Here is a 10959-nt window from a genome sequence, read left to right as displayed (position 1 = left end):
GAGCCACGGCAATTTTTTGGCAAAAATGGGAATTGCCATTAGTCAGTTCAGGTTCAACGGATTTTGCGTATGTGAATGAATAGGGGTTTTGATATTTAAAAAAAAAATTATGCAAATTAGGTAGGGTTTGGCAATTATATAGCATATTATATAAACACAAACAGTCTGTGGTGTCACACTCGTCTGGTTCGTTTTACAAGATTTCATTGACAATATCTTTAATGCAAAATTGGTATTTCCTCTCCACTCTGCCAATAAAACGTCTATATTAGAGTAAAGATTTACAAAACATGTCGGAACGCAGCATAACCTATTTATTTCAAGCGCCATCGCTACAAAGCGGGTATAGCGCCATCTACGGTCACAAATTGTGATTCATTTTGGTTTATAAATTATTATTGCGATATACAGATGGCAATCGTTTCTATAATGTACGTCGATGGTTGCTCAATTAAAACTGACTTCTTCTTACTCACTCATTTGTGTCCTTTTTTGTGGTGAGCTACAGTGTCATTGACACTTTCATTTTTGACTACCGGACTACCGTTTTTGCACCCTGACATTACTTATTAGGTCAACAAACTAGGTAGTGCAGCAGCATGCTAATGTGCAATTTTCTCATTCATCACGGTCCTGTTCCTCGCTAAAAAATCAGCAATACTACACTAATCATTATAATCGTATTCTGTGAGTGTTATATAGATCGATCAGGGTCCAGATTCTTAATCTAATTAAACAGTTTCATCACATTTATAAAGCAGCTCTCTATTTGTCAGTGAGAGATTTAGGACAATGAAATGCTTATACTTTCAAAATACTATTTATTACACCTGCAGATGGATACTTCACAGATTTGATTGCAGACTTGGGGTTTGTAGCTTGTTCAAGTACAATTATTTCTAGTAAGTACAAAATCCAAGAAGTAGATAAATTGGTAATTCACCGTATCTTACATTGCTTATAGAGAGCATAGACTGTCATAGAAGGGTGGCAGAACTAGGCGTACAGGCAGGTATGCAGCGTCGCACAAAGGAGCTTCTAGCATGGGCACAGAAACGACGGCGGCACATACGAAGAGAAGACCTCGTAGCTTTCTTAACAGGTATGAGATATAGCATGTGTGGTTACTATATATCATAGCGAGTAGATAATAGCAAGAGCCCATTAACCCCAGAGCGTACAACGCTGAAATAGGAAAACAATGGTGTCGTTTCAGCAAAATGAATAAAGTTTACCTACCTTATTTTGACACTTCTCTACCAGAATATTATGCAAGAGTCATAGCTAGCCAATATAAGATCAACCGCTTGTCTCTACGATGTTCCTATGCCGAGATATAAAGCGATAAAAATCGAGTACTTCTAGGTAATCCTAGTGCCATATCACACAGTAACACGCCTATCCTGCGTTTAGTGACTGCTAATGTTGCTTCGACAAAGCTCGTATGTTTCCGTCGTTCATTGATAAATGAGATGAATCATATATATAGCCAAATAAAACTCGTCACTGTGATCCTGCTTCTTTTGTCTTAAATGCGTTGTAATATAATTTACTTGCTCCTGCGATAGTGTTGCTGATTTAACATTCCTTTTCCTTCTACTATCTCGTCCCACATTTCCAGTCGCAGCCATGACTCAAACTACAACGTTTACTACAGCTAGACTGGTACCCGTCCCTTCTCACACCCCCCGCCCTATATCGAGCAGGGGGTGTGAGAAGGGACGGGTACCAGTCTATTACTACAGCTAGCGTAAGGGGTGGGTCATCACCATGGCGACCTGACTCTTACACTAGCTGTAGTAAACTCTGTAGTAATGAGGTAACGAGTCAGCGCTCCAAGCGGCGACCAGAAGCAACATTATCAGTCACTAAATGCAGGATAGGCGTGTTACTGTGTGATATTGCGCTAGGATTATCTAGAAGTACTCGAATTTTATCGCTTTATATCTCGGCATAGGAACATCGTAGATACAAGCGGTTGATCTTATATTGGCTAGCTATGACTCTTGCATAAAATCCACACCGCCTCGCCGAGAGAGCAATCTGTGGTTAGTAGCTGCCTTTTGTTTAAATTTCGGCGCAAAATGCATCAAGTTTGCTGGCAGCAGAATGGAAAATCGTGTCGTACATTTTAGTCTATATCTCCGGATTGCGGGTGTATACGAGGAAACGATTTCGCACGATGCTAGGCGAATGTACTGTGTACGATTTGAGCTCAAGTTGGATGAGTTAACTTATGCATAGTAAATCGTAGGTATTATAAGGCTAGTAAATGACGAATTTCCCTTGTTTATTGAAGTCACACTACTTTTCTATTATCTACTCCTGGTATACATGGTATATATGCATGTGTGATATAGATATTCATGATATTCAGTACTTGCAAATTGTGCCAGTTTTATCGATTAATATTATACATACGGCTGTCTGTGCTATTAAGTCTGTATATCGTAATCATTGAGAATTAATATTTTGAATTTTTTAATGGTAATCTTCATGAAAATTCAACATTAATTTACACAGGAAGCCAATTTACACAGGAAGCCATGATTTTCTTCATGTTGTACATTGGCATTTCCAGGGAAAACGCCCCCACCACCAAGGTTGAGAGCAACGCCAAGGATGATGACAGTAGATCGAGGCTCATCTCGCATTCCAGTGCCAGACACAGTGATACACAACCCGACTAATGTCGAGCATGATCTTCACACGTTTAGGGAAGCACTTGAGATTCATGGTATGTTTGTAGCAGTTCTGCCATTTTTAAGGAATACGTAATGTACGTTGTGGTAAATTGTGTGAGTAACAGAGCTGTGTTCATTTGTATATTCTTATCTACCGTATGTCAATACGTGGGCTAGTTCGCAAACGCTCCTCATCTTTAAGCTTTCACCGTCTTCCTTGGTCAAACTTGCCTTGGCATCCATTTGATTGCGTTCATTACTGTCAGCAATATCGAACTTTTGTTTATCAGTGATCATGTAATTTAGGGTAAATGCTGCTGACCAACTTTTTCTTACCTTTTTTCAATACTTTCTGCTTTCGTGCAAATTTAATAGCCAACAAGTGTAGGGCGTGCACAAGTGTGGCCTAAAATGTATATATGCTTTGACCGAGCGATCATGTCTGTGGTACTCACACTGTCTTTTGCGCTCATCGCAGGACTGAATGGTGCCATGTCAGATATCAGCGTTGGCTATGGTAGTCGCCCTCACACCCCAACCAAGTCACGCACTCGCACGTCAGATCTAAACGCATTCATCACAGAAGAACTGCAGAGGCACACAGAAGCTAGGAAACGGGCATCATCATCACCTGATGTAGCCATGGACTCGCCGACACACAAACGCAGTCGGCTATCCTAATTCCTCCTCTCCCTCATTTATACGCTAAGGGACTCGAAATCCACTGTGATGATTTTTCAGGTGGCCAGCAGTTTCCTATAAAATGAACCTTCACATATATATGCATTCTGTGAAATCATAATATTGTTTTTGTGAATGCAAGTGCATTTTGGTATTCTGAACGTTTTCGCTTTCCCTAATGGCGGCACGTGACATTTATAAATTTATAAACACCGTACTGCTTTAGCCAGTCATCTGAAAGCCTTCCACTCTACTGTTGTAAGTTGTCTGTGTATATGTACATTGTCTTTCGATTATATAATATGCCTATCATGGACTTCACTGTTTATTGTACAGCATCTGTTAGAACATACTTGAATGGTTATTCGTAGATACTTGTGCAAGGGCCTCTGGATTCGACGGCTGGAATTGGGGCTCGTTTAGTGGCAGCTGGAGAATGCTGGGTGTATAGTAATTTAGTTTATCAGTTTAGCTCAAAACTACTCTAACAGCAAATTAAAATAACTCCTTGCTCTATGAAGACTGGACAAGGTTATTTATACAGCATGTCGGGAGAAAGGTTTTTATATCATTATCATTCTTGCAATTTCTTATGTATTTGTCTTTGTTGTATGGACTTGTTACAGATTCATTGGATACTGGCAGGTTGAATGACATGACTTCAACCCGCAGGCTCATCTTTACATTCTATTTTTACTTGTGACCTGACAGAATATTATTATACTGTGGTTTTCGGTGCTAGTGGCAGTTATTAGAAACATACATATTGAAAAAGAGGTTTCTTTCACAATTTATTTTGCTGTTGGAATAGTTTTAAGTAACCTGACCATTGTTTTCCTTATTAGGCAGGTTCTGTTGTATTTATGTAGCAATGTATTTGTAAGTTATTAGTATTGAGGAGGTAGATTGTTATGTATAAAACAATGGTTGTTACTACTGGCAGATCTGTATTCAGTTGTGGGGCAGTGGGAGGGCAGGTGTTTTTGTGTCAATCTATAGTGTTGTACCATTACCTCTGGACGTTATTTTAGATAAAATCACGAGGTTGCTGGTCATGCTGTTAGGCATGAGTGGGCAGTAAACGGAGTGGAATGTTCTGGTACGTACTTTTCCTGGCGTTTCGTAAGATTATATACTTCTGTTACCTCATTAACAGCTGTATAAATTAATCTATCCCATCTGCAAATGTTACACAGATTTGTTATCACTCTTGATTTCTTGCGCCTGGAAATTGTCCCCTTTCCCACTTTATGAATGATTCAAAAATAACACTAATTGCACACGAAAAATCCTGCAGCACCATAAGATCAAGAGCGCATTAAGAAGGGCTTCTTAATACGCTCTTGATAAGATGCACGTGTATATAGTGATGGTTTTCTCCAACATATCATGGTTGATGTTATTATATCATGTGTACTGGCATGCCCTCTCTTCGCTATGTTATAACAAGAACCAGGGTATGAATTTCCACAATGTACAGGTATATTTAGTGGAAGGAATTTGGTTTTGTCATTGCTTGAATACTATCCGGTTGGTAGAAACTCTGATAACTTGTATGGGTCAGCGTTGTAGTTGGTCATGCAAGTTGAGCAAGCCTTTATGAACCCCTGTATATTCGTTACTATAAACTCTTATACCATAATACGTGTCCAAAACTCTCATAACTAAAATGCGTAGCAATTGTGGATGGTCGCAGAACTGCTGATCGCATGCTAGTCTGTGTACAGCGTGTCATGTGTATTCGTTCCATTGAGTTACGGTCGATATAGGTTTCAGGAGAAGTGTGTTTGTGTGCGTGTGCGTGTGCGTGTGTGTGTGTGTGTGTGTGTGTGATAAAATTAACGGTGATATGTCTCCTTTATAATTTGTGTGTGTGCTAAATCTGTTTATCAGTACTCGTATACATTGAAAAAGTATCATGGCTTATAGGAATAACGTGCACTTGGTGAAGCATAGCCCTTACATCATGGACAGTTTCACTGCAGTCTTTATTATATTTGTGCTTTATAGGTTCATGGCCGTAGCTTGCGGGGGCAAGGAGGCAATCCCCCCCCCGAGAAGTGCAGATAAATTACAGAATTAATGACGGTAACTTTCCCAGAACGCAAACCACACGTAGTTTTGCCCCCACCCCAGGCAAAATGGATTAACTACGCTCTTGGGGCTCCTGTATTGTTTGTTCTCAGTGTTTATAACTGTTTGATAGCTAGCAATGCTACAAGAATGCCGAGTTTGTCTAAATTCGTGACCCATCCGTTTATACCTTTGGTGTAGAATTCCCTGCCCGAAATTCTTTCGACAGATTCTAGGAAGGAAGGCCATGTGTATAAGCATACTAGCTGCGGGTACCCGCTGCGCTGGGTAAAATCGTGCTACTAATTCATAGTACTAATAATGGGACAGAATGGGGGATTCATTAAACTAGTATAACAGGTATGGTTGAACGTTGCTGATGCATTGCGGTATCTGAATGGAGGTGTTGATAATGGAGCTTAACAGATTGGTTTCAGGCACCCTTCCCATGTTATCTCACGTTTAATGTATTCAGTATTCAGCATGTAGCTCGGTTTACGAATATCTGGTGCCAGTTCTAAATGAGTTTCTTCTACCAAACGCCTGTGTGCGTGGTAAGGGATATAGGGAACACGAGAAGATGCGTATCGTCGGCGACGCATTGTCAAAAATTTAAATAGGATCAAATAATGTACGTTGCGGACAGAAAAGGCAGCATGTGCAAAATGCGTGATCCTGTTACCAAAGGCCCTGTAGTTAATTTCTAGAGCTAATAATACATGTATTTTTAGCTCTTGTTTATATCAGTTACATGTTCTTTGCTGTTACGCATTCACATGACTGCAGGCGATTCGGTGCGGTGAACGTATTGTTCAAAATGACGCTTTCAGCTGTGTGTAGTGAAACATCTTTACATTTGCAATACACATTACTGTGCTTCTAGTGCTGAGTTCCATCGATGCACGCATTTGTGTAAAGGGCGTATAACAATCGCCATTAATTGTGCAAATTGCATGCCCCCATCTTTTTGTTGATCGTAAGATGGTGGCTGCTCTGTAAATTACCTTCTCTAATGAACCTGTATATTCATTCAGTGGACAAAATAAATATTAGCTTCTCAACAAAACCAACGTCACTATTTTTATTTTATATGGTGATACGTACCTCCATCTCCCCCCTTCCCACACCCTCGCTCTCTTCATCTCATCATCTATCATGCTTTGCATGTCTCTCTCCCTCTCTCTCTATATCTGTCCCCATCCCTCACCCCTTTCTATTTCTCTCCCGACTCCCTCCTTTTTATATACATGATCTTGTACATGGATGCATATGAGAGGCATGCCGAGTACAAGATAGATCAGGAATGTGATATTGGTCAAATTAATATTATCTTCATAGGTAAAGGGTAGCTATGAAATTATCAGGAGTTATTTTCAATGATGACAAACCATTAGAAAAAGACAACGTCATTATGTTTAACCCTGATATAATCAATTTGATTAGATTTGATTTCTGATATGATTTTTACGTCCAATTTTCCCTTGTACAATGTTATAACCATATATATAAATGTCATCTGAACACTGCTTGTAAAACCATGACTGTCATTATGTGCCGCATAAGTAGGTCGTTTGTGAGAAAGCTCTCAACGGCAGATTGCAATTCATCGTCGAGCTCAGACCAACAAGGAGCACATGGTAATAATACGATATCATATAACGTGTTATATGATATACGTGTTTAACGTTATTAAGCGTTATTAACGTTATGAGGTTATGAGGTTAGGTTATAACGTATATACGACATACGTTTATTACGTACGTATAAACATATTTGCATACGCTATATTACGTTATATACGTGTCATATTATACGTGTTATATGATATCTATGTTTATAACATAGTGTCCGCGATTTAATTTTTAGTAAGGGGTATCAAAGACCCTATAGTATCTTTGGGGGTACGTAGGCTAGCTGCCCTGTCACCCTTGTTTGTTACTTTGTTAGACTGGCACTAAGAATTGTATCCTTTTATTGCACTGCCGGTGATGAGCTCGCAAGCTCATGTTGATATATCGGCTACCAATGTACCGTCTTTAAATAAATAAAATAAATAAATTTGTTTTTTCCAAAGCCTGAAAGTACATTTGATGAGATGATGATGATAGCTATATAAATAAGTAAGTTTATCAGATATGTTTTCTGAAGCTAAGTAAGTAAATAACACCATAATATATTTAGTGTTGACAATTAAGATCGCCAATTATATCGTTAGTTGATAAAATATATAAATATAAATGATAAAAGACTGAAAATGACTGCCGCTACCATTCGTGGCGCATCTGTCGCGAAGAAGGAATAGTGGTGTTCGCCATTATTGTCGGTTACTACGTTTTCCATGTCAATGTCTGTTTCAATTCACAATATATATTACATTCGAGTAATCGAAACGAACTCTATATTGTTGTTGGGCATTTTTAGTAGGTGATACTATAAGAACATACGTAAGTTACTACTTGGTATGGGTAAGAGCAGAAGTCCAAGCAGTCGTGCCAAGACGCATAGGAGGAAGCATCGTCATCGATCTCGTAGTCGAAGCAGGTCGAAAACTAGGGCTCAAGCGAGTAACAATAGAGATAAAAGTAGAGACAGATCCTCGCGGAGCAGGTAACGTTTTTTTGGGATATTGAAATTGACCTAATGTTGACTTGGGAGCTAGCGCCAAGTTATTGTTCATAAATGTCTAAATGAGTTATGTTATCATAATGCGTGCGGGAATGATATGTCACATACATGACTACCTTTATTGGACAAAACTATCGAGTAGCGTGGTTAGGGAGTTTCGGATGATAAACAGGCACTTCCTCCCATTTACATTTTGGCAGAGTGGGAGTTTTCCACAGGAATTCACAAGATATCTCTGGCTGGAGTAGCCTCACTCCCTCAGTAGGCAGTACCAAAACGCAGAGTTATAATTGGAATGTGAACATATAGCTACGCATAGATACCAAAATCGAGGCTGTTGTTGGTGTATTTGTGCTGTGATAGTTGGCGACGAAGCGAGCACCGTGCCAATTTTGCGATCATGGCTTTCCCACCTGCTCAGTGCTCTTCAACTTTTAAGACTTTATTTTTGTTGTTTGTGCACAGCGGTGTGCGTTTGGTGTACCTGTGTGTTGCAGAGGAGAATTTGAATGGCATTTACAAGAAATTATCGGCAATAATAGGCGAACGAGAGCAGAAAAACATTAAGACTTTGGTAGTATATATACATTTCGTGTTTATTTACCATCAAATGATCAATGCACATTTTATTTCCAAGTGCCTAGCTGTGCCAGCGACGCCGACGGCGTAACACTAGGGTCTACACAAAAAGTTTCAATGTTCAATATTTTACAAAGCTGATTAGTTAATTAGATTCTACTCATCATAAGCTTCTCAGAACAGTTTACTTTTCCATTTTATCTTTTCTATGTCCAGAGTTATGAAAAAAATAAGATTTGAAGAAACGGCAATTAAGTTCTTTATTAAATCAGGTTAAATGTTAAAACAAAGCGTGACTTCCGGCGAATCTGAGCGCAACGAGCGCGCGCCACAATAAATGCAATATCTTCGCGAATAGTTGGAATATCTTTTCAATTTAAAGAGCAAATTAAAGAGTATTGATTCTGCTATCAGATGTATGGGCATTTCAAGACAATAGAGCATCCCTTATTTATATATGAGCTCATCTTCCTACTATTAACAAATTTCTAAAATTTCCCATTCGGAGCAGAATCTTCGCCAGGGCAACATGAATAGAAAAACTCATGAAGTTCTGATTTTATTTTAGATCCCTGGCATACAAACAGTTTTACATGTCTTATAGCTTCAATACCCACCAAATATTCTCAAACAGGAAATTTATTCACAGAACTTCCAGATCTCCATTCCTTAAGTCCGTAATTATCTCGTCAAATTCCAAGAATGCAGTTTCTCCACTGGCATATTCGACTTGATACTCGTTGGACTCCTCAACAATCCTAAGTATTGTTCCCTCATACCAAGTGGTTCCACCATCTTCATACCAAGCATGTGTGACTTTCCTCCCAACAAGAACAGTGGGGTCCATCACACAAGCAGTTAGTAGAGTGTTCTCTGGAAGAGTCCGGGTTATGAGCTGGGACAAGTTCTGCTTGAGAGTTTCGAATGAATGTACTTTCTGCTTGGCAGAAAATGCAAACAGAGTGGTTTCAGCCTTCTGAGCAAGAATGGATTTCCTAACACGAATCTGTGCCTTCACTGCATTCAGTTGACAAGGTTTCGATTTAATAGAAGCTAAGACGTCATCCATATCGTCAACCGTTTGCCACAGACCCCCACATTTAAAAATGTCATTCAACATGTTCTCCTTGCTCTCTCGCTGTACTTCTTCCTTCAGTGCTTTCTCTGCCTCCTTCTTCTTCAGTTTTTCTATCTGCATGTGCTTAACTGCGTTTTCGTACGCTTTACTATTTTTCCTTTGCTCCCGGGCACTTTTTCTTGCAACTGACAGGATGTTCGTTTTCTCCAATTCACCTTGCCTTTCTAACCATGCACTAGTCTTGTTCACTATGTAGAGGATTTTACCCTCGTGCACGTCCATTCTGGCAATAGGTGCCCTTCTGATGGAAGCATCCAACATCCCGAAAATCCTCTCGCCACTAATGTTGTTGGCAGAACACGATGCTGTGGAAGCGACGATATCGGAGCTAGGCTGGTGATACACCCCACCAGGAAGCTGGTCTGCACACTGGCGACGTAGTACAACTAACATTGCAGAGCAAATCTTCTCAAGGATAACCTTTGTTGCAGCGTCAGTCACGTGTGGAGCTGTTAAGGCACTGAGAACTTTGTCACCTTGTAGGTGAACCTCCCCCAACCTAGATTCGCCAAGCATCAAGGAAGTAGCATCACTACCCCATAGTTCCAGTTTAGCTTCAGCCTCACAGTAAAAAGGCCCAAGTTCGACCACAGGACGCTCAACCATTGTGTATCGAAGCCAAGGCGCAGTGAATAGTTTTCCAATAATGCCAAGAGCCCGACATCCAACCTTCAAACAATCCACTTTCAAGTCCTTCTGGATTGCTTGGAGGAGACGGTTGGGGGCGCCCCATACCTTCTCGATGAAACCCGAAAGCATATCCCACAAGTAAAACACGCTACCGGCATTGTGAAAGAGTATATGGAAGCGCTCGCCAACATAATAGTGCACCAGGTTACCCTCAACACCTTGGCCTTCAAGATATGCCTTGATTTCAACGGGAACACCTGACCCATCCTTATGGAACATCTTTGCAATGGCATAGATCAGTGCAGTTGTCAAACTTTGGGAGCGATGAACGAATGCATTGGCTTTGACTCCAGCCTCCTCCTCGTAATTCTTAAGAGCCGTGTCACTTGTTTTGGCAAAACTATCCAACGGGTGGACTCCACAGAAGAATGTTCGAATAGGTGGTGCATCAGGATTAGTTTTTGTTTTTTCTTCCGACAACTTTGCCATAGCAGCCGTGTTCACAATGCATCGGTCAGTCATCGAGTTTCTTATGTCACACAAAATGTT

The 10959-nt window shown here is 40.1% G+C and overlaps 1 protein-coding gene across 1 annotated transcript in view; it reads left to right on the top strand.

Annotated features, from left to right (window-relative positions):
* Positions 1–6508, top strand: part of LOC106810438 (UPF0472 protein C16orf72 homolog) — an 8834-nt gene extending 2326 nt beyond the window's left edge. Inside the window, exons 3-5 of the mRNA XM_014813798.1 lie at positions 965–1102; positions 2582–2737; positions 3163–6508. Coding sequence (XP_014669284.1) covers positions 965–1102; positions 2582–2737; positions 3163–3365 — 497 coding nt within the window. The 3' untranslated portion in view covers positions 3366–6508. The remainder of the gene's footprint in view (positions 1–964; positions 1103–2581; positions 2738–3162) is intronic.
* Positions 6509–10959: the final 4451 nt, after the last annotated feature.

The sequence above is a fragment of the Priapulus caudatus genome, unplaced genomic scaffold (genome assembly GCF_000485595.1).
Source record: "Priapulus caudatus unplaced genomic scaffold, Priapulus_caudatus-5.0.1 Scaffold440, whole genome shotgun sequence".
In the NCBI taxonomy this organism is placed as follows: Eukaryota; Metazoa; Priapulida; class Priapulimorpha; order Priapulimorphida; family Priapulidae; genus Priapulus; species Priapulus caudatus.
Note: the sequence above shows the minus strand (reverse complement) of the source record. Positions and strands in the feature narration are given on the sequence as shown.